Source organism: Artemia sp. Qi Xiang Cuo, chromosome 17, assembly GCF_049724085.1.
Source record: "Artemia sp. Qi Xiang Cuo chromosome 17, ASM4972408v1, whole genome shotgun sequence".
NCBI lineage: Eukaryota > Metazoa > Arthropoda > Branchiopoda > Anostraca > Artemiidae > Artemia > Artemia sp. Qi Xiang Cuo.
Window position 1 is genome coordinate 55,301,765 of NC_142810.1, and position 20,910 is coordinate 55,322,674.

Sequence of the window (20,910 nt, forward strand, 5' to 3'; positions counted from 1 at the left end):
ACGTATGACTTCGGAAGGAAACAAAACTTATATCTGAAGTTGCTACCTAGTGGGTTCTCAAAAGAATAGTTGGAATTGTTTCTTATCTTAAATTTGGAAGTAATAATTTGTGTTTGGTGCTAATGATATTTCATAATATACTTTAATGCTTTTTTTGTATTGTATATCCTTTTTTATATTTTAAGTTTAAAATAAAGATCTACTACATTAGCAGTATTTACTATCATGGACTAAATATGTCGTAAGCATTTCTGAATTTGGTTGTACCATTTATTTTGAGTCAAACAGAATTATTTATTGAATTATACATTATAATTATATATAATTATAAATTATATATTCTGTAAGTAATATAGAATAGAATTATTTATAGAATATTATATAATTTTATTTTGAGCAATAAATAAAACATGGGATTAGAAAAAGGAAACAAAAGAGAACAGCAAAGGAAACAAATGCTGAGAACTTAAAATAGGCGAAGGGAAGGCCCTTGTAACGTGTAATTTCGGAGACCACAGAGGCAAAGCATGTCAAAAAAAAATCGTAGCGAAAGAAAAATCATTGCTTAGTAAGGAACTCTTTTATTGTAGTGGTTATTATTAACGTTTGTATTTTTGTATTGTTCCGTTGAATTTTTTATCTTATTTTTTATTATATATTTTGAATTCTGCAATGTGGATGGTTGAGGGGAGGTGTCGACAGAAATATTTGCGTACTATTCTTCTTTTTTTTCACTTTCTTCTTCTTTTTCTTCTTTTTCTGAATTTTTTTTTCAGTGGTTGTGATTATCCCCGTTTTTTCTTTGTCATGATTGTTTTTAGTTTTACCCTTCTAATGTCGGATCCATTCAGGAATTTTTTTTGTTTACAAAATTTTGCATAAAAACATGATTTATCAGCCGTCCCTTCACCACTCCACCTCTGGGGTACAAAAAACTCTTGTCTCCAGTGGGTTAGTGTCGGAAGAACATGAACCGACAAACTAAGAATTAATAATCCTGAATAGGAGACACTAAAAGAAGTTACTTTCAAAAATAAAAGGCTTAGTCTACATGATGGCAAAATGACTAATAATGACTGTGATTATGAAGAAATTTTTAATTAAAAAGAATAGAGAAACTGGAAACTATGAACCCAGTAGTTGTTTAAACTTAACCAGCCTACGCTGGGTAATGAGGGGATTGGATTTCAGGGTAATTGAAACCACAAAGACTGCCGGAACTAGCTAATTATGTAGGGAATAAAAACTCTATGATTGTCTTCCAAAAGAAGACCCACGATTGAACACCGACGAAGAACACTCACGATTATTGTAAGTTTGACAGGCTTGATCACCGTCTAGGATCAGTTACTGCTTTAAAGATACGGTTTAATATCATCTCTATGATTGTCTTCCAGAAGAACACCCACACCGACTAAGAACACCCACGATTATTGTACGTTTGACAAGCTTGATCACCGTCTAGGATCAGCTACTGCTTTAAAGAGACAATTTAGTATTATCTCATGGATTGTCTTCTCGAAGAACACCCACTTTTACAGAAAAAAGCCTACAATTGAATACCGACGAAGAACACCCACGATTATTGTCAGTTTGACAGGCTTGATCACCGTCTAGGATCAGCTACTGTCTTAAAGAGACGATTTAGTATTATCTCATTGTTTGTCTTCCAGAAGAACACCCACTTTTCATCCACGATTATATCAAGTTTGACAGACTGGATCACTGTCTAGGATCAGCTGCTGCTTTAAAAATACGGTTTAGTATTATCTCTATGATTGTCTCCCAGAAGAACACCCACGATTGAATACCGACGAAGAACACCCTCGATTATTGTAAGTTTGACAGGCTTGATCACCGTCTAACATCTGTTGCTGCTTAAGGATACGGTTTATTATTATCTTTATGATTGTGTTCCAGAAGAACATCCTCGATTACTGTAAGTTTGACAGGCTTGATCACCGTCTAGGTTCAGTTACTGCTTTAAAGATACGGTTTAGTATTAGCTCTATGATGGTCTTCCGGAAGAACACCCACGATTGAACACCGACGAAGAACTCCCACAATTAATGTAATTTTGACAGGCGGGATAACTTTTTAGGATCAGCTACTACTTTAAAGATACGGTTCAGTATTACTCTACGATTGTGTTCCAGAAAAAAACCCACAATTGAATACCGATGAAGAACACCTACGATTATTTTAAGTTTGACAGGCTTGATCACCGTCTAGGATCAGCTACTGCTTTAAAGAGACAATTTAGTATTGTCTAATTTATTGTCTTTCTGAAGAACACCCACTTTTTATCAATGATTATTGCAAGTTTGACAGGCTGGATCACCGTCTCAGATCAGCTACTGCTTTAAAGATACGGTGTAGTATTATCTCTATGATTGTCTTCCAGAAGAACACCCACGATTGAACACCGACGAAGAACACCCACGATTATTGTAAATTTGATAGGCTTGATCACTGTCTAGGATCATTACTGCTTTAAAGATACGGTTTAATATCATCTCTATGATTGTCTTCCAGAAGAACACCCATGATTGAACACTGACGAAGAACCCACGATTATTGTAAGTTTGACAGGCTGGATCACTGTCTAGGATCAGCTACTACTGTAAAGATACGGTTTGGTATTAACTCTGCGATGCCTTACAGAAAAAAGCCCACAATTGAATACCGACGAAGAACACCCACGATTATTTTAAGTTTGACAGGCTTGATCACCGTCTAGGATCAGCTACTGCTTTAAACAGACGATTTAGTATTATCTCATTGATTGACTTCCAGAAGAACACCCACTTTTCATCCGCGATTATTGCAAGTTTGACAGGCTGGATCACCGTCTAGGATCAGCTACTGCTTTAAAGATACGGTTTAGTATTATCTCTATGATTGTCTTCCAGAAAAACATCCAGGATTGAATACCGACGAAGAACACCCACGATTATTGTAAGTTTGACAGGCTTGATTACCGTCTAAGATCAGCTACTGCCTTAAGGATACGGTTTAGTGTTATCTCTATCATTGTCTTCCAGAAGAACACCCACGATTATTGTAAGTTTGACAGGCCTGATCACCGTCTAGGATCAGTTATTGCTTTAAAAATACGGTTTTATTTATCTCTATGATGGTCTTCTAGAAGAACACTGACGACCACTGACATACCCACGATTATTGTAAGTTTGACAGGCTTGATCAACATCTAGGATCAGCTACTGCTTTGAAGATACGTTTTAGTATTATATCAATGATTGCCTTCTTTTCTCCGCTTGCGGATCTATCCCTCATCGTTTTACCATCTTTCATCATGTCAAAAGAAAAATAGGCACAAAGTAGGCTCTGGTTGCATTAAGGTCAACTTTTTTTTAGGTTCTATCATCACAGGGGCCTAGTGCGAGGCTTTTTAAGCCAAGTTCTACTTAATAACCTTGATTGTTTTGAATTTGATTTTTGATCGGAATTTGTTGATATAAAAACTGTATTTCAGTTTCCCACTGAATAGAAAATTAAAAGGGGTCTGCTTTTAGGATGACACGGTACCTAAAAAATCATTTTGCGAGCTTAAACGTCTGCTGACTGTCACAAAGACAAAAGGCCCATTTGCGAACTGTCTCAAGGGACTAGTTATCATCGAAAGCTTTCGTGAATTTGTACTTTGACTGAGAATATTAGGATATTTTAAGCCCCTTTTGTCGGTGAGCTTTTCCATCAAAACCGGTGAACAAAACAGAGAACTGCCAAAGCAGTCAAATTCAGAAATGTTAATGTTTTTGTGCCAATTTTTAGCATTTTCCTAGCAGGTATGCTAAAAAAATTTTAGGAACAACCGTATTCTGAACTTTAAAAAAATTGGACTCGATTAAAAAAAATTGCATCTTTTGATGATGAAAGTTATAATAAAACTGAATATCTCAAGCACAAAACGTGAGAAGTTAAATGGTTCTTCTAAGATTTCTTAGAAAGTAGGTGTGTTTTAGTGTTCTGTCATTTGTTCGAATCTCTTATTCAAGTTCTACCAGTGACGGCAAGATCGCTAGCATGGCCTCACAAACTAAAATTTGTAATACAATTTTGCAAAGGAAACAGTTTATAATGGACGAGACAGGGTGATCATTTAAGGTCCCGTATCACGCTAAAATGTTAAAAAAAAATTTCCATACATTCCTGAAATATCATTGCAAGAGGTGGCCAAGAGGCACTACAAACAGTTCTCATCTAATTTATTTTTACTGCTGAGCTATGGCACAAATTTCTCAAAATCAAAGTCAGCTAAGTCCAATGGAAGAAGTGACCGCCCTTCCATACCATATTCACATTCGGTAACATGAAAACAATGGAATGCATCTTGGCTGGAAACTTGGAAAAAGTTTCTGAATTATTTTGAGGTCTTTTCTTGTTGTTGTTTACATTCTAAAATTAGTTTTTTTGTCAATTAGTATTTGTATGACCTTCTCCAATTGTTAGAATAAGCCCTCTTCACTGGGTATTCTCACCAGCGCCATCTTTTTTCTCGGGTAGATTGGCACGCCATCTACAGTTTCAATTTTATATTGTGCCATTTTTTATTCTTTATCGTTAAGAAGTGTACTGGGAACTAGCAGAAGAGGGGAAGGAACCTCCCGCAAGCGACGTATTGTACCCGCCGGTATTAAGTTACCCGTAAATTGCGGGGGACAGTTGAGGGGGTCCTTACACTTCTCTTGTTCCTAGGTTCCTTCGTTGCCGAGCTGTATTTCATTTCGTACGAAGATGCCGCCCGATCGACTAGTCCTGAATGCGGTTTTAAATTTTGCTATACGGGCAAGGAGTACAGGAAATACGTCTGCTGACATTATCCAAACTGGTTGCGGATTTTTTCCTGAAGAGAAAATTAATGAAGCAAAGAAGTTTATTTGGTCCGAGGGACAGATGTCTACCCGCCAAACGGATAGGCAGAAGAAAGCGGATACGTTTGCGGACATTCTGAAAGTGTGGGATTACTGTGATAAGAATAATGTCCAGCTACCGAAGTTCGTCATATATGAGCCGGATTAAGTACCCTCTATTCCTGGCGAAGTTACAGCGACTCTTTCGCGCAAAGTAAATGACTTGTGCCTAGAGTTCCGGAACTTCGTCTCAGCCCAAAGCTACGCTGTTCCGAGTATGTCTGCAACTACTGAAGTTTCTATCAACAGTGTCTCTATCAGTAGTGGTCATGCTCATGTCAGTACTAAGCCATCCTATGTCGTTGTACTGAAAGACCTACCAGAGACTCTAGACAACCCAATTGCTCGTAAGGGTTTTGTGGATAGTTTATGTCCAAATTCTGACGACATTAGCGAACTTCGCAAGACTAAACAGGACTGGAAGCTCTACGTCAAGTCGAAGGCGACTGCAGAGAAGATTATGGAAAATATGAGGTCTAGGACACCCACGGTTACAGCGTCACTGAAGGAGCGCTTGTTCATCGGAGTTCTAAAACGAGTCCCAAATAGTATGTCCCACACGGATGCCGAAACTATTGTCCCAAATGCCGTAAAAGCAGTGGAAATAGGAAAATACGAACATTCGAAAGTATTCAAGGTGTACTTTGAATCCAGAAAGAATCTAGACCGTTTTCTCGCGGACTCCGTCCGCGTTGGCTACGAGAAGCTGCCTGCCGAGGAATTTAATTTCCTACCGAAACGTTGCTACTCCTGTCATGGACTCGGTCATGTGGTGGCAGATTGCGCCGCATCTCCCATCTGTGGCCGCTGTGGTGGCACTGACCACGTATCTAGTAAGGACAATAAGTGCAACAACGATATGTTCTGTATCACATGCAAAAAAAGAGGTCATACATGTTACAGTGTTCGGTGCCCTTCAAATAGACCTACCCCAGCGAAGAAATGAATCGAGGACCCTTAGCCTCTTATGCGATTGCCTCGTGGAATATAAATGGAAATCTGTTAAGTCGGTCTGTGTTTTTGAAGGACTTTTTATCGAAGTGTGACATAGTGTGTATTCAAGAACATTTTGCAAACACTTTGAGCCTGAGCCTTTTGGAACTATCAACTAATCACAAAGTGTTCTCGGTTGCTGCGCGCCGCTCTCAGTCTCATGGCCGGCCTTGTGGTGGTCTAGCGACTTACGTGAAGTCATGTTTTACTTCTTCTGTCTTTGATTCAGCAAGTGACTTTTTAGCGGTTAGAATCCAGAATGTGGTTGTGCTGAATGTATACTTACCCACGAACTATCGCGATGACCGTTCTGAGAGACTTTTTGCCATTAGTGTCGCTCGTTTATCTAAGTGCTTGGGAAAAATAAATGAGCAGGGCTTATGCTGCATCGTGACTGGTGACTTCAATTGTGACCTAACTGACTCACTTAATTCTTCTGGTGATTCTGTTCGTCCAAGTATTATCTTCGGTCTGTTTGATGATGATTACTTGGTTGCGCCGAAGAATAAGAGTTTTACTTACGTCCATAATTCGGGTAGCACATCTAATTTAGACCATGTTTGTCACACGCGATCTGTAACTATTGTGGAAGTTGGTGTTAGTGATTCTAGTTTTACGTCAGATCATTTTCCTCTGTTTTTTAGTGCTCGGTTTGATGATGTCGGTCCTTCTTTTATCCCGTTTGCTAAAAAGCGATCTGTGTTTTATATTAGTGATTGGGATAGGGCGTCATCTGATCTTTTCCAGAATGCGTGTAATGATATTCTGGCGAAAATTCGCGTACCGTTTGATTTATTAATGCGGAGTTCAAAACAGAATATGCGGGATTCTCGAATTCGGCTGAATCTATATTGTAGTGAACTTACTCATGCCCTATCCCTTGCAGAAAAATCGGTGGTACCCATTAGGCGAGTAAAATCTGGAACCGAAGAGCCCGGTTGGTCAACTAATAGTAACTTGCGCAATGCTTGCTTTTCTGCTAAATTTTGGCTCTCGGTCTGGATTGAAGCAGATAAGCCGCGGGATGGGTGGCTGAGAAAACTATACATCTATACGAAACGTCAGTTTGCAAAGCAGCTCTCTTTGCATCGGAATTCGATTATTTCGTCTTGTTCGGAAGAAGTTCGGTCGCGGCCTAATAAGCTGTGGTCTAGTCTTGTGAAAGAGGCGCCAAGTCAAACCCCGTCTCTTATACCACTTTCTTCATGGATTGAGCATTATAAAAAAGAATTTTCTGCTCCGGATCCCCATCTTCAAAATAGTTATAAAGCGAGACTCCAAGATTTCTTTGAGCATGCATCTAGTCCGGGACCGATTATTACAAAGAGTCTGATTATTTCTGCAATTGGGAAACTGAAGAAAAAAAGTCTAGAGGATATGACGGGATTTCTGCACAACATTTGTCGTTGTGTGGGGGTATGTTTATTGAGCATTTGGTCCTCCTTTACCAAATGATATTTAATTTGGGAATTGCGCCCGATTCTTTTTCAATTGGATGTCTGACTCCTATCCCAAAGAAAAATAAACCTCCTTCCGATTGTTCGTCTTTTCGCCCAATAACGGTTTCAACTGTTTTTTGTAAAATATTTGAAAATCTGATTATTGAGGAGCTTCGTACTAAATGTACAGTTCAGGCCCATCAGTTCGGTTTTCAGTCTCGCCTCGGGTGCGGCCATGCTCTTTCTGCTTTAGTATCCGCTTTAGTTGACGCAGATGACCGCGGTGAAAGCATCGCTTTAGCCACTCATGATGTAAGGCGCGCGTTTGATTCGCTTCTCCACGAGGAGATTATACTGGATATGGGTTTGGCCGGTGTTGATCCCTGCTCTCTAGCCCCACTGGCTGACATGTATGAAAATCTAAAAGCGGAACTTAAACTTCCTTTACCAGCGAGTGAGTGCACTAGCCTGTTGAATGATGTTGCTGTTTCTCCGCATGGTAATCCCCTTCTCCCGGTAAAGAAGGGGGTAAGACAAGGTGCCATTTCGTCACCGACAGCATTTAATAACAGTATCGTAAAGCCGCAATCGAAGTCACTTATGACTTACATTCTGCGCGGTGTTGATTTATCTTTGATTGGTTATGCGGACGATGTACTGAACCTGAGCCGCTTTCTGCAAGGACTAGAAGATAATTTTACTCGACTACAACAAGAGTATGCTCAGATTGGACTTCAGTTTAATGCCGACAAGTCTGAAGTACTGCTGTTTAATTCGAAATCTGATGCTGGTCGAAGCATCACAATTGGTGTTTCTACTGTTGGGCTCGCCGGTGGCATTGTATATCTGGGCCTTCCTATTGGACGGTCAATACTAGAGACGCGGCGGTTACTGCTTTCTCATTTTCAGAAGCGGGTTTCATTTACGTATAGCCGTATTGTGGCAAATAAGCGGAAGTTTGACCGTCGTCTGCTGGCCCGGGTGTAGAATGCTATGGTTTTGCCCCATTATTTGTACCTCAGCCCATTCTGGCGTATATTTACGGCTACAGATAGACTGAAATTGCGTTCAGTGTACTACAAGTATGCAAAGTTTTTGTTGCGTTTACCACCATGGACAAGCAATCGATATGTTTCGCATCGGTACGGCATCATGAATCCTGAAGAAGCTATCCTAGCGCAGATTACTCGATATAATTTGACACTTAAGTCCCATCCCTGGGCTATGATTCTCCAGCAGTAGTGGGCATAAGCTGTTGGTTGTTGTGTTTGGTTTTTTTTTTGTTTGTTTCAGAGGAATTAGTGTTTTTGCGTTTTTTCTTGTCTTTTGTTGTGCTCCATCTGTTTTTAATTGATGGGTAATAAATGCATTCATTCATTCAATGGGTGGGTAATTTATTCATAAATGAAGAACCACATATAGTAAGTATTTGTATTATTCCGTTAAGCTAAAACCCCGGTGACATAAAAAAAATATAAGAAAGCCCCCCTTCCAATCAAATCGATCGTTCCTTTATACAAGCCTTGTGTAAGGGTTGGTGACGAATATGGCCGCCAAACTGATTACTTCTTGACTCGTAAAACTCACCTAGAATTACTCTAAAGAATCTAAAATAAGGCTGTAGCGCAGGAGCGTAATTTGCTGTGGAACAGGAGCGTAACTGCCCCTCCCAGACCTCTTTTGGCCCCCCCTCAAGCCCCACTTGGCTCCCCTAGCTGAAATTTAGCTCATCAAAAATCTTGTCAAAACTAAGATAAGCCTGCATAGTTCAAGCCTGCACAGAAACGGGTCAGTTTTCTTTAGTATATTTTTACCTTTATGGTACTTTGTAGCTCATTTTTCACTTTTCACAGTCATTTTCACTTAATTTGGGAAAATTGGCTTCAACTTCCTCCCCCCCCCCCGGATTCTGACGAAATTACACCATTGCTGTAGCGCCACCGAAGGCCAGCTACTGCTTTTAAAGGTGCGATATAGCAGAGTACCTTATATTGCAGATGAATATCCATCCCTCCTCTTCCGAGGAGCTATCTCTTTTTATTCTACCTTTTGTATATGTGATTAGACAAAAACGTAAGCATTCTGCTCGCTCTGGTTTTCTGAAGGAAGAAACACAAGAAAAATGTTCGAATCAACATCTAACTCGCTACTCTACACCCATCTGAAATCGTCTCTGCAAGGAATTTTCTGTTAAATTCATCTATTGATTCTTTCAAGCAAAGTTTGGTAAAATATATAAAGAATTTACTTTGCTTAATGAATCTAGAATATTGAATTAAAAGACCTTAGCCAATTAATTCAATGATAGCTACATGTATGGAAGGCCATTGAAATATGAGGAATGGGGTAGGAAACCCCAGGTCCTCAGCCTGAAAGAGTGTACGAGAGGTTTTTTCTACATCAGTGAGTTTGTTAAGCATAATCGTTTTTATTTGATTTTTGGTCGAAGGGTTCTGATGTTAAAATTCGATTTAGTTTGTTCATTGAAACAGAAAATCGGAAGGACTCGCTATCTTAGCTTTTGAGAAATTTTGTGCTTTTGTTTACAGTCCTAAAATATACTTGCAAACGGGTAGGGCCGCTATGTTGTGTTCTTGATTCCAATCTACCTGGTAATATTGCTAAAATGATTAAGAACATAAAACACAAGTTTGGGGGGGTATGATAAGAAGAAATTTGTCCCTAGGGCGCAGCCTGGGCTATCAACAACCTGCATTTATGACTGTTCTCGCAAGGAATTTGGTGCATTTTGGTAAAAATATGTATCTAAAGTGATACATTGCACAAGTGTTCCTGGACAATTAAGAATGGGTCCCTAAGACTGGTCTAAAGAACAACCAGAAAAAAGGAAAACTTAACTTGAAAATGAGCTTTATTTCTTCTGTTTCCTTCTCTACTCCTCAAATAGATCATCCAAAATTTCTAAGCAGGTATATACCCAGAATTTTTTTTTGTGGAGGGGGAATTATAAAAAGAAAGTTGAAACCGAAGAGCCCATAAAATTAAATTTTTTTGGGGGGGGGGGGAGTGGGTCCGAGTCCCCTCTTTCGTCTACGTCTCTCTTCCTGAGGCTTGAATCTACATACAGAAAAAGTTCAAGTGTGACTTTTTTTTATTGACGTCTGTTTACGAATTCAGCTATTCTTTTAGATTTCTGGATGAAATGATAAGTAAAGCCTACAAAAAATTCGGCCATATTTACTCACTCCAGTTTTCGACTAGATCCATATCTGTCGGAAGAGCAGCTGTACCACAGAAGCCAGTTATTAACGAACCAAGAAAGCAGTTGATTGAAGAAGCTAGAAAAAAAGTATCTGTTGATCAGTCAACGGTTGAACACCTGGAGCGATTATCTCTTGTAGATTTTGCTAATAGGTATGTAGCTACAAAGTTTCCTTTTTTCGCCATGAAAGTATATTTGAAATCTTTATTCCTACCACCTTTTACGAATTCCCTAGTAATTCCCTAGTAATCTCCCTAGTAATTCCCTAGTAATTCCCTAGTAATCTGTTTACTGCTCCTGTCTTTAAGCTGCATTTGATTTATATTCAAGGAATCTACTTGTTCTTAATTAAAATAAATGTCAATATGTGTTGTTTTCACGCACGGGCACAGTTCAATGCAGTTCTTCTTCTATTTTTTGAATAATGTTGAACTTAAACGCTTCGCCATTTTAAGTATCTTGGGAATTTTTCTAGGTGAAAATTCATCTTTCCGAGAATACACTAAAATCTTGTCGCTAAAGATATCAAGAAAAATTGGGATTCTTTCACGATTGCGCCATCATTTTCCTCATAATATTTTGAAGACAGTTTGTTTATCTTTTGTCTATCCTTATTTCCTTTATTGTACTTCAATTTGGGCATCTACGTTTGCATCTATTTATATACCAATACAATTTTTTCAAAATAAAGCACTTTGGATCCTTTTTAATATTGATTGTTCAGCTTCAGTAAGACACGGTCTTCTGGTATATTTTCGATTATTCAGATCCATCTGATTTCTATTTCCCGTATTTGTCATGATTTTGATCAACTTCCATCGAGATTTTCTACTGTTTTTACGACAAACTCGCAATATCACAATTACCCTACATCTCATAGATCATATTTTTTATCTGAATTACGACCTACGACTAGGGCTAATGTTAGTCTTCGTCACATTTGACCAAAAATTTGGAACTCTTTACCATTACCGATTCGATAGTGGCCTGATAAGGTTCAGTTTTTTAATGTTTCAAAGAAACACGTTGCAACATTATAGTGTCAGTTTGTTTTTGTTTTTCCTGTTTCATTTTGGGAAGAAGTACTGTCAGGTTGTTATTGTTATTCCAGTCTTATTTTGTAAAGATGTAGCCTTTTAAATGATTGAAAATGTAGTCTGTATGGTGATTTTTTGTTTCTTTGTAACAGATATTGCGCTTAAGCATGCCATAAGGCATTTGCATTTTCATTTATTAGCAGGTTTTATGTCTTGCTGTAAATAAATGTTATTCTAATCCACTTATCAGCATGAGTATGGCTATCCATTCATATTTCTATTCACACATTTCTATATATCTATTCTATATTATCTATATATCTATTCTATGTTCTCTATATTCTATATATGTCAATATATATATTCCTATATGGTTCTCAAACTCGCTGGTCAAGTAGCAAAGTCTTAGAGGACCCTGGCTTCAAAAGTGCATAATATGTTCTGTGAGGATCCAAGCCTTTCGCTGGCTATTTAATATTTCAATGCTTTATTGACCAAATAATTTTTAAATATCGAGACCAATTAACTGAAAATCTTCCACAAAAGAAGTCTTTCAGCGGAAACTTAAAAGCGATTAAAACCTAAGGAGTAGAAATAATGTCACATAATAACTCAAACTTAACGAAAATAGAAACTACTATCAATTAACAAACAAACTGAACTACACCAAACATAAAGAATACAGATACTCCTTTAGGTGATTCCTACAAAAAAAAAAAAAAAAAATTAAATGAAAAATGGAGCAAAACATAAAACAGACAGCAGTAGGGACACTAAAACTTTTAAAGGCTGAAGTGTTATTTTGTTAATGTATTGTATGATGAGTAGTATCAACAAGTTCATATTAACATAATAGTTATTAACCATAATTATAGTTAATAGTTATAACAATATTTATTAACAATAATATTAACCACCCAAAACGAACAGAAATTGAATCTTATAATCACTTGAAATATAAAAATAACAGATACTGCTTAAGGTGATTCCTAAAACAAACAAAAATGAAACTGAAAAATTAAACAAAACTTAAAATTAACAGAAATTCATACGAAAAGAAGTAGACCCACCAAACCGTATAAAGACAGAAGTGTCAGTTTGTTAGTGTATTGTATCATGAGTAATATAAATAAGTTCATATTAACATAATAGTTAGTAACCATAATTATAGTTAATAGTTACTACAATATTTATTAATAATAATATTAACTACCCCAAACGAACAGAAATTGAAATTTATAATCACTTGAAATATAACGATAACAGATACTGCTTAAGGTGATTCCTAAAACAAACAAAAATGAAACTGAAAAATTAAACAAAACTTAAAATTAACAGAAATTCATACGAAAAGAAGTAGGCCCGCCAAACCGTATAAAGACACAAGTGTCAGTTTGTTAGTGTATTGTATCATGAGTAATATAAATAAGTTCATATTAACATAATAGTTAGTAACCATAATTATAGTTAATAGTTACTACAATATTTATTAATAATAATATTAACTACCCTAAACGAACAGAAATTGAAATTTATAATCACTTGAAATATAAAGATAACAGATACTGCTTAAGGTGATTCCTAAAACAAACAAAAATGAAACTGAAAAATTAAACAAAACTTAAAATTAACAGAAATTCATACGAAAAGAAGTAGGCCCACCAAACCGTATAAAGACACAAGTGTCAGTTTGTTAGTGTATTGTATCATGAGTAATATAATTAAGTTCATATTAACATAATAGTTAGTAACCATAATTACAGTTAATAGTTACTACAATATTTATTAATAATAATATTAACTACCCCAAACGAACAGAAATTGAAATTTATAATCACTTGAAATATAAAGATAACAGATACTGCTTAAGGTGATTCCTAAAACAAACAAAAATGAAACTGAAAAATTAAACAAAACTTAAAATTAACAGAAATTCATACGAAAAGAAGTAGGCCCACCAAACCGTATAAAGACAAAAGTGTCAGTTTGTTAGTGTATTGTATCATGAGTAATATAAATAAGTTCATATTAACATAATAGTTAGTAACCATAATTATAGTTAATAGTTACTACAATATTTATTAATAATAATATTAACTACCCCAAACGAACAGAAATTGAAATTTATAATCACTTGAAATATAAAGATAACAGATACGGCTTAAGGTGATTCCTAAAACAAACAAAAATGAAACTGAAAAATTAAACAAAACTTAAAAATAACAGAAATTCATACGAAAAGAAGTAGGCCCACCAAACCGTATAAAGACAAAAGTGTCAGTTTGTTAGTGTATTGTATCATGAGTAATATAAATAAGCTCATATTAACATAATAGTTAGTAACCATAATTATAGTTAATAGTTACTACAATATTTATTAATAATAATATTAACTACCCCAAACGAACAGAAATTGAAATTTATAATCACTTGAAATATAAAGATAACAGATACTGCTTAAGGTGATTTCTAAAACAAACAAAAATGAAACTGAAAAATTAAACAAAACTTAAAATTAACAGAAATTCATACGAAAAGAAGTAGGCCCACCAAACCGTATAAAGACAAAAGTGTCAGTTTGTTAGTGTATTGTATCATGAGTAATATAAATAAGTTCATATTAACATAATAGTTAGTAACCATAATTATAGTTAATAGTTACTACAATATTTATTAATAATAATATTAACTACCCCAAAAGAACAGAAATTGAAATTTATAATCATTTGAAATATAAAGATAACAGATACTGCTTAAGGTGATTCCTAAAACAAACAAAAATTAAACTGAAAAATTAGACAAAACTTAAAATTAACAGAAATTAATACGAACAGAGGCAAGCCTATCAAACAGTATAAAGTTCAAAGTGTCATTTTTTAGTGTATTGTCTGATGAATAATACAAATAAGTTCATATTAACATAATAGTTATTAACCATAATTATAGTTAATAGTTATAACAATATTTATTAACAATATTTTATGAAATATAAAGATAACAGATGCTGCTTAAGGTGATTCCTAAAACAAACAAAAATTAAAGTGAAAAATTTAACAGAACACAAAACAAAAAGAAATTAACACAAACAAAAGTAGGTCCACCAAACCGTATAAAGTCCAAAGTGTCATTTTCTTAATGTATTGGGTGATGACTAATATAAATAAGTTCATGTTAACATAATTGTTATTAACAATAATTATAGTTAATGGTTATAAAAATAGTTATCAACAATAATTAGCTACTCAAAACGAACAGAAACTGAAATTTATAATCACTTGAAATATAAAGATAACAGATACTGCTTAAGGTGATTCCCAAAACAAACAAAATTAAAGTGAAAAATCAAGCAAAGCTTAAAACAAACAGAAATTAACACAAACAGAAACTTATCAAACCGTATAAAGTCCAAAGTGTGATTTTGTTAATTTATTGTATAACGATTAATATAAATAAGTTTATATTAACACAATTCTGATTATGGCAACTTGTAATTAAGTAATGGAAACTTGTTGTTAAGTCCAAGCGTGCAGCGAATAAAATTGCCGAGAATGCTAAAAGCAGTACCTCAGGTATCTTGGCGAGTGTAAAATCCCCACTGTTTAAATGGATCCTGAAAGGCGTACCGATCAAATACGATGAGAATCAAGTAAAATCTCTTGTACCAAATTGCATGAAAGTTTCACAGTGCGGAAAGTCCCGAGTGTTCAAGGTCTACTCTGAGTGAAAAAAAACCTGGATCAGTTCTTGAAAATTTCTGTGAAAGTTGGCTACGAAAAGCTTTCAGCATAAGCATCTCTATATCTCCCAAAGCGTTGTTTCTCGTGTCATAAGACTGGGCATCTGGCCTCGTAGTGCTCTAATCGGGCCCTCTGCTCTCGATGTGGATCTTGCTATCACACCTCAAACAGTGCCACTCCGTGTTCGGAAAAAATCTTCTGTCTAGAATGTAATGTTACCGGCCATAGTTGTTACAGTGTAAAGTGTCCTAATAACAACAGTCAACTAGCAAAGCCCATGGTATGACATGGATGTGTCTACTACTACGCAAGCTGTACTTTCGTGGAATATTAATGGTGGACTTTTAGTCAAAATTCCTGTGATAAAAGGTTTGCTTTCAAATTGTGACGTATTGTGCTTGCAAGAGCATTTTTTGACGAGTCATAGTTTAGACCTTCTGAAAATTGACAATAATTGTACTAGCTATTCGGTTCCCGCTGAATAATCCGCTTCCAGTAGCCGCCCCCCGGGTGGTATTGCGATGCTTGTTAGGACCTCGTGTCGGTCGAGTATTTTTGATTCATGTGATTTTTTTTCTTGCTGTCCGTGTAAAAGAGTATGTTATTGTAAACGTATGTCACCTGAAAGATCACCGCAATGACCGATCGAAGTTTTAGTTTACTTCTAGGTGTGAGAAACTAGAGTTCTGACTTTCAAAGATTCGCCTGTTAGGTAAGTGTTGTATTATTATACGAGATTTGAACTGTAATTTAACTGACGCCTCGTTATTGCTTACTTCTATTTTGTCTTGTATTTTTGACGATTGGCTTAGGACATTGCCGAAAGATCTCGATTACACTTACACACACCATTAAAGTCACGTGTCGAACTTTGACCATGCAATTTCTTCTATAAACCTCCAAGTGTCACCTTTTCACGTCGTTACTGATTTCCAACTATCAGACCACCTTCCAATATCTGTTTCTATTTATTGTCCCTCTGCTCAGTCTACTTCCACCACACAACCACATCAGCCCACGCCCAATTTTACAGGGGTTGGGAAAATATCCAAGATGATCTTTTTGCTGCAGTTACTTATTCTGTCGTACATAAAATTCATGCTCCGTTCCAGCTGCTCATGGAAAATCCGCAAGTTGATGCAAATGAAATACGGGTTTTGCTAGATATCTATCTTGCACAAATTTGCCATGCTCTGCAATGCACAGAAAAAGCCAGTATACCTCTTAAACTTATACGTCGGGGTGTCACAGAGCACTGGTCCAGTAATCCGAGCCTAGTTGAAGCTTGGAGAAAATCCAAATTTTGGTACCATTTGTGGCTCCAGTGTGACCGTTCTCGCTCCGGCTGGGCTTTTGACATTCGTCTTTCTACTAAAAGAAAGTTTGCAAGAGAACTATCTATCCATATGAACCAGATAGTTGAAGAGACATCCCAGCAAGCTTCTCTGTCCCAACCTTCCTTCTGGAGAAATGTATCAAGAGATCCTACTAGGGCCCGCCTATCTGCCCAAGTTATTCCTGATTCCGAATGGAATTCATACTTCTCGACTGAACTCTCCCCACCAGATGCCGCCCTACAGTCCGAATATGAAGATAAGCTATATAAATTTCTGTCTAGTCGTCCAATCGACAATTTTGTTGTTTCAGTTTATTCTGTACTGCGAGCAATCCAACGCCTAAAGCGTAATAAATCTTCTGGAATCGATAAAATAAGCGCTCTTCACAATCTGCATGGAAGCGAGCTGCTGGTAAACCATATTGCTCTTTTGATGCAGATGATTGTTACCCAAGGAGGTGTACCGTCTTTTTTCTCAATCGGAGATCTCACTCCAATTCCATAGAAAGGCAAACTCGCTACCCAGTACTCCTCCTTCTACCCTATAACAGTGGCTACTACCTTCTGTAAGCTTTTTGAACTTTTGTTCATTGACCATCTGAACGCGAAACGCTATGTCCCATCTTACCAATTTGGATTCCAGCCACGTTTCGGTTGTTCCCACGCTTTGTCGGTTGTCGCGAACGCATTGAACGATGCTGATACATCCGGTGAAACTCTCGTGTTTGCTGGGTATGATGTTCGAAAAGCGTTCGACTCTCATTCACGCCGCTATGCTACTCCATGCAGCAAAACGTGAAGTGAGCCCCTCATATATCAGAGCCCTTTGAGACATGTACTATCGTCTTAAAATTCGCCTAATACTTCACCCATTAGCTAAAGTTGACGGCTCTCAAGTCTTCGCACCAACCCCTCATATTTTTGTCAATGGCAAAACAGGTACCCGTCAAGGTGCTGTTACTTACCCTTCACTCTTCAATAATGGAGTTCTTGATGCACAGTCAGCTTTTCCCACATCTTTCATCTTTGCTGGTCTTGATTTATCTCTTGTATGTTATGCAGACGACATTCTGAACTTGAGCCATACTATCCAGCGCATTAGCGAGATTTTCGCAACGCTACAATCTGAGTATGCAAAACTAGGTCTTAGTTCAATGCTGAAAAGTCCGAAGTTGTATTCTTCAACTGGAAGCAAGTGTCGCCTAGGGATATTCCTCTCGGAAATAGTAGGATTGAGCCAGTAGATCATATCACCTACCTCGGTCTTCCCATTGGTTCGTCAGTAATGCACACGCGACAGCTATTAATTGCTCACATTGAGCGTAGAGTTGGGTCATCATATGCTTCTTTTGTAACTAATAAGTTACGGTTCAACCGCCATCTTCTCTCGAAACTTTTTAACTCTTTCGCTCTACTCCATTATCTGTACATATCGCCGTTTTGGAAAATCCTCAAATATTCTAACAAGTCAAATGTCCGTTCAGTTTTCTTCCAGTTTACGACATGTATCATACATTTTCCCTCTTGCACCCGAAATTGTTGTCTAGTTATAGAATTAAGCATTGTTGAGTCGATTAGAGCTGTGAAGAAGTACTATTGGGCGTTTAACCCCCGTTTAACGAAGTTGAATCATCCTTACTAGTAAGCCCCGGCCCAGTAGTCAAGATGTATTTGTTGTGTTTTGTTTGTTTCTTTGTTTTTTTTTTGTTTTTTTTAAGTGTTTGTTTTCGCGCTTAGTATAATTGTTGCAGTTTTTAAACTGATTGATAATTTAGTCTCTTTTCGTATGAGTCCAATTTAAGGGACGCTGGTTATTCTCAATTTTGGTGTCAATTTTTTTTTTATAATATATGGCGTATATTGTTAATAATTTAATTGTTTATTAATTATCGGTTCTTTTAAGCATACTGCTTTAAGTAAAGTTGTAAAAGGACCCATGATTGAATAATTTCCTTGTTTCTGTTATTTATGTATATCGGATTATATGAATCAATTGTTGAGAGTAATCTGAGTTCAAGACCAGTGGACGAAAGTGTCGTCTCATTATTTTTACGGTTTATTTCCATATTTACACTAGTTGATATGATTATCTACTGTATATCTTTTATAATTCACTGATGATTATTTGGGTTATTTTTTTTTTACCAATTGCAGCTTGACGCGATGATGTTCGTATTATTTATGTTTGTTCAGTATTTAGGACCCTAAAAAAAAGGAACATGTCGCGTACCTACAGAGCAGTGTATAATTGAGTTTTTCTTTCTCCTTTTGTGTAATCTCGTCCATGAGCTGATTTAGATCTTAGTTTCAAGTTTTGTCACTAGAAACCCTATGCAGAAATCATAAGGTTATGTCCATTGCTTTTTTTTTGCCTTCTGCTCTGTCTTTTACACTTTTATGTGATGGGTTCTCTAATAAATAATGATGATAATAATAATAATTAATAATAATTATAGTTAACAGTTATAACAATAGTTATACACAATAATTAACAATAATATTAACTACCCCAACCGTACATTAATTGAAACTTATAATAACTTGAAATATAAAGATAACAGATACTGCTTAGGATGATTTCTAAAAAAAAACAAAAGTTAAAGTGAAAAATCAAACAGAACACAAAACAAAAAGAAATTAACACAGACAGAAGTAGGTCCACCAAACCGTATAAAGTCCAAAGTGTCATTTTGTTAATGTATTGTGTGATGACTAATATAAATAAGTTTATGTTAACATAATTGTTATTAACAATAAGTATAGTTAATAGTTATAAAAATAGTTATTAACAATAATTAACTACTCAAAACGACCAGAAACTGAAACTTATAATCACTTGAAATATAATGATAACAGATACTGCATAAGGTGATTCCTAAAACAAACAAAATTAAAGTGAAGAATCAAGCAAAGCTTAAAACAAACAGAAACTTATCAAACCGTATAAAGTCCAAAGGGTGTTTTTTGTTAATTTATTGTATGACGAGTAATATAAATACGTTTATATTAACACAATTCTGCTTAACAATAATTATAGTTAACAGTTATAACAATAGTTAAACGCAATAATTAACAATAATATTAACTACCCAAAACGAACAGAAATTGAAACTTATAATCACTTCAAATATAAACATAACAGACACTGCTTAAGGTGATTCTTACAACAAAGAAAAATTAGATCGAATAATCAAGCAAAACTTAAAACAAACAGAAATTAACACAAACAGAAGTAGGCCCACCAAACCTCATAAAGTCCAAAGTGCCATTTGCTAATGTATTGTATGATGATTGATATAAATAATTTCATATTAACATATTTGTTATTAACAATGATTATTGTTGATAGTTGTAACAATAGTTATTAACAATAATGAATATTAGCTTCGCAAAACGAACAAAAATTAAAAATTATAATCACTTGAAATATAAAGATAACACACTGCTTAAGGTGATTCCTAAAAGAAAAAAAATTAAAGTGAAAAATCAAGCATAACGTAAAACAAACATAAAATAACAAAAAACAGAAGTAATCACTTTTAATCATTGTTTCAGTATTAGTTTTATACCAAACTGTATAAATTCCGAAATGTTATTTTTTAATGTATTGTATTATGAATAATATGAATAAGCTCAAATTAACAATAATATTTAAAATAATAATATTGACGTGATAAAGTTCAAATTTGGATCAATCATAAATTTGTTCAATTTCATATATGACTCGTTAATCTTTTCATCAGGCGAGGAGTTGAAAGATTAGTTGAAGCAATTCAGTTCGTGCAGCCCATTCGATTCGTACCTACTGAAGGTGTTGAGCCCTTGGTTTCTGTGCTTGAAGATCGGTAAGTTTGAAGGCTTCTTATAGTTTCAAGAGAAATAAGATAAAACAATTTTTCCCCTTGAACACATCTTGGTCCTTCCATACCTGGAAACCACAGTTTTTTTTAAGACTATTCTGTTAATTATTTCAAAACGTATGTTTTCCGGTCTGCTTTATATTTTCATCAGTTTTATCACTTCGAACCAAGAAAATTAGAAAAAGTAAAATTAGTTCGTAAAATTCGACCAAAACTTTTGTGCGTAGTAGTTCAAAAGTTAACAATATGTCTATTCACAAAGAAAAATACCCCCTCAAAGGAATGCTACATCTTTTTAAGCTAATTGATGTTACTTTTTTTACCTAATTTTTTTCCTTATTCCCCCCCCCC

At 35.8% G+C, this 20,910-nt stretch overlaps 1 protein-coding gene across 1 annotated transcript in view; it reads left to right on the plus strand.

The window, feature by feature from the left end:
• The window catches only part of GatC (glutamyl-tRNA(Gln) amidotransferase subunit C, mitochondrial), a 61,781-nt gene that overhangs the window by 30,943 nt on the left and 9,928 nt on the right, over window positions 1-20,910 (plus strand). Inside the window, exons 2-3 of the mRNA XM_089102928.1 lie at window positions 10,517-10,741; window positions 20,443-20,544. Coding sequence (XP_088959054.1) covers window positions 10,530-10,741; window positions 20,443-20,544 — 314 coding nt within the window. The 5' untranslated portion in view covers window positions 10,517-10,529. The remainder of the gene's footprint in view (window positions 1-10,516; window positions 10,742-20,442; window positions 20,545-20,910) is intronic.